The 5,390-nt window shown below is 40.0% G+C and overlaps 1 protein-coding gene across 1 annotated transcript; it reads left to right on the top strand.

Annotated features, from left to right (window-relative positions):
• Window positions 1–4,594: 4,594 nt before the first annotated feature.
• Window positions 4,595–5,125, top strand: LOC129728316 (uncharacterized). The gene has a single exon (XM_055686749.1). It carries the CDS (start codon window positions 4,595–4,597, stop codon window positions 5,123–5,125), a length of 531 nt encoding a protein of 176 aa, XP_055542724.1.
• The last annotated feature ends 265 nt before the right edge of the window (window positions 5,126–5,390 follow it).

The following is a 5,390-nucleotide window of genomic DNA, read 5'->3' as shown; positions in this document are numbered from 1 at the left end:
AAGGGAGTGTTAGAATCAGCTAGTAATTATGACTGGATTCACCTTGAGGTTTCAACGTTCAATTATCGGACAAACTGCTTGATTTTTTTATCTAAGCTAACCAAACTTTTGAAGCTTTTGAATATTTCGCTCCGCTCTTATGACTGCTGGCAAGGCATTACATTCATTTCACCGTAGGGGTAAACAGGGTAAGACCGCCCTGCGGGGTAAGACCGCCCACCGTAGTTTTACTACCAAGTTATAAAATAATTGAAAAATTTCTTTAACGTGTCTATTACAGTATAATTACATAACATTTTGCACATTTTTTTGTTTCGATAGTGCACGAACGGTCGCAGAAATAATCAAAAACAACCTTTCAGCTGGCAACCAGTCAATGCGCTATTGTTTTGCGGCAACGGTGCTTAAGATTTTTCTGTCTAAAAACCTATTGTTTTGTTCGTGAATATACGTTTAATCGCTTGCCTGAATCTATCTTCTTTCGGAAATATCGAAGGCCGTGAGAAATCTTGTAATTTTGACTACTTTTTCGGTCAAATATGAAAATGTTCCACTGGGGGTAAAGTCGCCCACTATACAAGGGGTAAAACCGCCACGAATCCAACTGCTTGTTGTTTTACTTCAAGACCCAAATGCCTCGACACTACAAAGGGAATATTTACAGGATCAGTAGAGCAACTTCAAGCCACATAAGACATCGATGTTAATCGACCATTTTCGATTTGGTTTAAGCTTTTCTAGTAATATATTTTAACAAGACTTATTTTTGAAAAAAGGAAACCTGTGTGAAAATGGTGTTAATGAACCAAAATAATTTTAGAGCCAGGACGGTGTGTTTGATAGGTATGACGTCTCCGGCAGAATTGAAAATAGTGGTTTTTTACTTTCGAAAAAAGTACACACTCTAAAAAAAATTTACAGAAAAAATATAGAAATAGAATTAAAAATATATTTTTTTTCAAATTTTTTTGAAAAAACATGTTTTTGCCTGTAAAATCTACAAAAAGTAAGCTAAAATTTTATAGTTGTTGGATCATGGAGTAATAGAAATATTAATAGCTCAATTTTTGTGAAGAATTTTTTTTTTGACGGTTTATTTGGTGTATAGAGTCGTTGGTAATTTTGTTCTTCAGAACAAAACAAAAACATAGAAAATTGAAAATATAAATAATAGAAATAATATTTATTAGTATTTTTCTATACATAATAAGTCTTCAAAAGAATCATAGAGATAGGTTTAATGAGTTTTAATTTTTAGCTTAGAGATAGGTATATTATGAATTCAATATCTTGAAAAACCCCAATTCTGAAAAATCTATTTATTTTGAAAACCAAAAAAGTTACCTAAACATTGATTTGAACTTGAAAACAAAAATAAGTTAAAACTTAGAAAAAAAATTTTTTTTTCAGATTTTTCACAGTGTATATTTTATTTGAAAAGAAAAAAATACCATCTTCAACTTTGTCAGAGACATTATACCGATAGAATCAACCGTTGTTTATCCTCAAAAAATGGTGGGCGCTCTTACCTCGCTGGTGAGCGGGCTTATCCCGCATGAAAAAGATCTGCACTTTTTCAATGAATTTTTAAAATTTAAAAAAAAGCTGGAAAATAAACAAAAATATTTCAGTTCTTATTTTTTAAATGCGGGTATTTAATAGAAGAACCTCTTAGCGAAGAAAAAATGAAGGGCGGTCTTACCCCGCTTACCCCTAGTGACAGAAAGACTGCTTCATCAGCTCATAATTTAGCTTCCTAAGCATTCAATTGGTTTGATTTCTAGTTTCATACCGGTGAGATGAGTGTTTAAGTCGCATGTTATGTTGGGCGATTGGGTTGTGCATCAGATTCTATAATTATATAATTATAGTTTTACAGTAGAAAATAACCAGGGTTTATTGTAGACTGCGTTGAGGTTTGTAGTTAAAGTAATCTAAGCTTAGTATTGCTGGCAGCTCCATGCAGAAATGAGATACCTACTGCAGTTAAAAGTGCACGAAAGCATGATACAAAGAGAGCATCTGTTTAAGCGGCAAGAATTTCGGAGTTTTCCGTAAGAGTCCACAAATAGAGCTTGAAACGGACGATGAGGCACTAATGTGGTCGCTCCATCTTAATGAAGGGTGAATACTCTTTTGATTCCGGTGAAACCAATCTGAAGTAGGGACTGACAGATGTTGAACGAACTGAGTGGAAGATCATGTATTCGATCTTGCCTAAGTTAAGAGACAGAAGGTTTTTACAGATTGGTTATGTCATTTACGTATATCAGGAACAATAAGGGGCTGAGGTTCGTAACCTTTTCGTATCTAAAGCTTCAACAATGCCATCAACAAGCTCACAGGTGCAATTTGAGCACTGGTACGAAAACTATATTGATAGTTATACAGAAGTTAGTGTTGCTAGAGAAAGTTTACGATTCTCTTGGTTGGTATTCGCTACAAAATATTGTTGGTCACAGATAGAACGAAGATCGGTCTATAGTTGTACACGTCTGTTCTACAACCTCCTTTGGAGATCGAAACTAGACGTGTCGTCTTGAGCAATTCCAGATAAATACCTGATTCGATGCTGTCATTGAACACTTTTCAGCAGTTTCAAAAAGAATACGTGATGTGTTTTGAGGAGTGAGGCACAGACAGGTATTTTTTCCAATCCGCTGCTTTCTGATCCATTCAAGGTTCTACGAAAAACAAATTGATTTAGTAGTTCAGAGAGCCAAAACGATTGATGTCCCGATTGCTGTGTATGGTTGCGGCAATCTCGGGTCCCATTGAGCCGAAGAATTTGTTGGAGGTTTCAGCAGCTAATGGTCCGTGATAGGAGATGCTACCATCCACTTCGAGTTCATCTGGTCCACTCCAACGTTTTGACGACCCATCAGCTCAATGAAGTTCTTCCGCATTTCATCTTGGCTCCTGTTTCAAAAAACCTACCGTAGTACTCTTTTTGGGGTCGATCCTTCTCATGCTGAACTTTTTTACAAATGTGAGTAAGCAATTCCTTCAGGTGAGTATCACTTGGTCTTTTCCGGCTTCTTTCAAGAACGTTTTTTTTAATACGCAGTTTCTGGAGTTTATTACGCAAATTTCTACAAATCGAAAGACATCCATTGATTGTAGCTTCAAATGAAACTATCTTGGTGAACTGTTATTTTAGCTGGTTGTACATATCCAGTACATGTTGCGGATGTGGAATTATAAGTAACGAGAAAATAAGTAACGGCGACTATGAATGTTTCGTCTTATCTGTTGTGGCTGATGATCGTCTTCTAAAGAACCAGTTTCTCTACAGTTATGCCAAGCATTAACGTCGATGAGACTGAGTTGTGATCATTGATATCTGTGTCAATAGTTTCGTTCATAAAACTCCGTCGCAGAGTATCTGAACAGATGACGTGATCAAACGTGATACTGGCAGGCCGAGTTGGAAATATATTGGTGAGAGAGAAATCCATCGCAGCTGCACTTTATGCTAAATTTACAGGAATTTTGACATCTCCCACTATGACACAACAAACACCTGTGTTGTGTTAATACTGCAATCGCATCCAGTTTTTCAATAAAAGCCTGATAGTTAATTGAAGGTGGCCAATTATAGTATAATACACAGCTTGTTTTATCCGACAACAAACAATATCCTTAGCCTTGGGGCTGATAGCGGTCTCGATCAACTAGATTAGTTGAGAGAATTCGTTATCGATATTGTTTTTGGCACATTTTGCATGTGTTGGATAAGTACAACGATACACCGTGCCCCAGTGCTGAGTCGAGAAAATTTCCAGCTCGAAAAGATCCTCGACTCGATCGGGAATCGAACCCGATATCACAACCGTGTGGGAGAGCTAGCCGACCGACATCACTAACCACAGAACCACGGGGACCAATGTATATTGTTTTATGTAGTTCTAGTTCAATCTTGCGGTAGTGGCTTTGCTCTGTTATTTTTTGAGCAAATTGTGGAACTCAGACAAACCTGTTTTGAAGAAATTTTTTCTAACGTTGAATCGATAATTCTTCCGAAAGATCATCCCGTAACTCGCCTTATCATATCTTCCGTGCACGAACGGTTTCATCATTAAAACCACGAAACGGCCATAACGAAATACGCCAACGCTACCGTACTCCTCGATTGAAAGCGGCATATTCAAAAATCCGGAAAGATTGCCAGCAGTTTAAAAATCCCCTCGCTAAACCTCAGCCACCATCAATGGGTGACCTCCCCGCTGGTCGACTTGCCGCGTACACTCGTCCATTCACTCACATGAGAATCGATTACTTCGGTCCGATCATGGTGTCAATTGGACGAAGAAATGAAAAACGGTGGGGGGTATTCGCTACATGCTCAACCACTCGCGCCATCCACCTGCAAATCGCCTACACACTGACCACTCATTCCTGCGTAATGGCCATTAGAAACATCATGGCTAGGAGGGGGATTCCGGCAATGATTTACAGCGATCGTGGAACTAATTAGCAAGCTGCAAGTAAGGAACTGAGGACAGCGATAAATAATCTTGACCATGAAGCCCTCAAGAACGAGTTTACGTCGAGCCACAGTGAGTGGTCCTTCAATCCTCCCGCCATATCTCATATGGGTGGCGCGTGGGAGCGGCTGATCCGTAGCATCAAGCAAAATTTCGAACGAATGCAGGCAAGCAGACTCCCGACGCAAGAAGTTCTGGAGAGCACGTTGATAGAGATCGAGAACATCGTCAATTCTCGTCTTCTGACAAACATCCCGATTGATAACGACGACTCACCAGTGTTGACGCCCAACCACTTTTTGTTGGGGTCAGCCAACGGCATGAGATCGTGGGTTTCTCTGAGCGACGAGCCAACTGTGCCCAGGAACAATTGGAAACAATCGCAACTTCAGGCGAACGTCTATTGGAAATACTGGGTTCGTGACTACCTACCTACAATTACTCGTAGAACCAAGTGGTTTAATCCGGTAAGCCCGATCAAAGTAGGTGATGTGGTGATCGTTGTGGGTCCGAGGTTTCCCCGCAATTGCTGGCCAAAGGGTCGAGTGATTGCCACTAGTCCGGCTTCTGATGGTCTGATGGTGCGACCGTACAAACCGCATCGGGTGGCATCTATGAGCGACCTGCGGTGTCCTTAGTTGTACCCGACGTAGGCGTTACAAAGAATACGAGGAGGAATCTACGCGCATTCCTGGGGGGAGTGTTGACTGCGCCCTGTCGAGATGTTCGGCCACAGCAGCTACTATCGCTTCACACGACTAATAAACCGCATCCGTTACCATCCGAGGGATCGTCACGATCGAACCGCGATCAAAGCGGACGAAGCGAATGTCTTGTGTCATCATCAGATAGGAGCGAGGCATTTGATCATTTTTGGTTGTGCTGATAGTGCGAAAAATCTTA

The sequence above is a fragment of the Wyeomyia smithii genome, chromosome 3, assembly GCF_029784165.1.
Source record: "Wyeomyia smithii strain HCP4-BCI-WySm-NY-G18 chromosome 3, ASM2978416v1, whole genome shotgun sequence".
Lineage (NCBI taxonomy): Eukaryota > Metazoa > Arthropoda > Insecta > Diptera > Culicidae > Wyeomyia > Wyeomyia smithii.
Note: the sequence above shows the minus strand (reverse complement) of the source record. Positions and strands in the feature narration are given on the sequence as shown.

Bases quoted from the DNA above. Each gene is read 5' to 3' on its own strand.
- LOC129728316 (XM_055686749.1), top strand. From the start codon at position 4,595: ATGGGTGGCGCGTGGGAGCGGCTGATCCGTAGCATCAAGCAAAATTTC.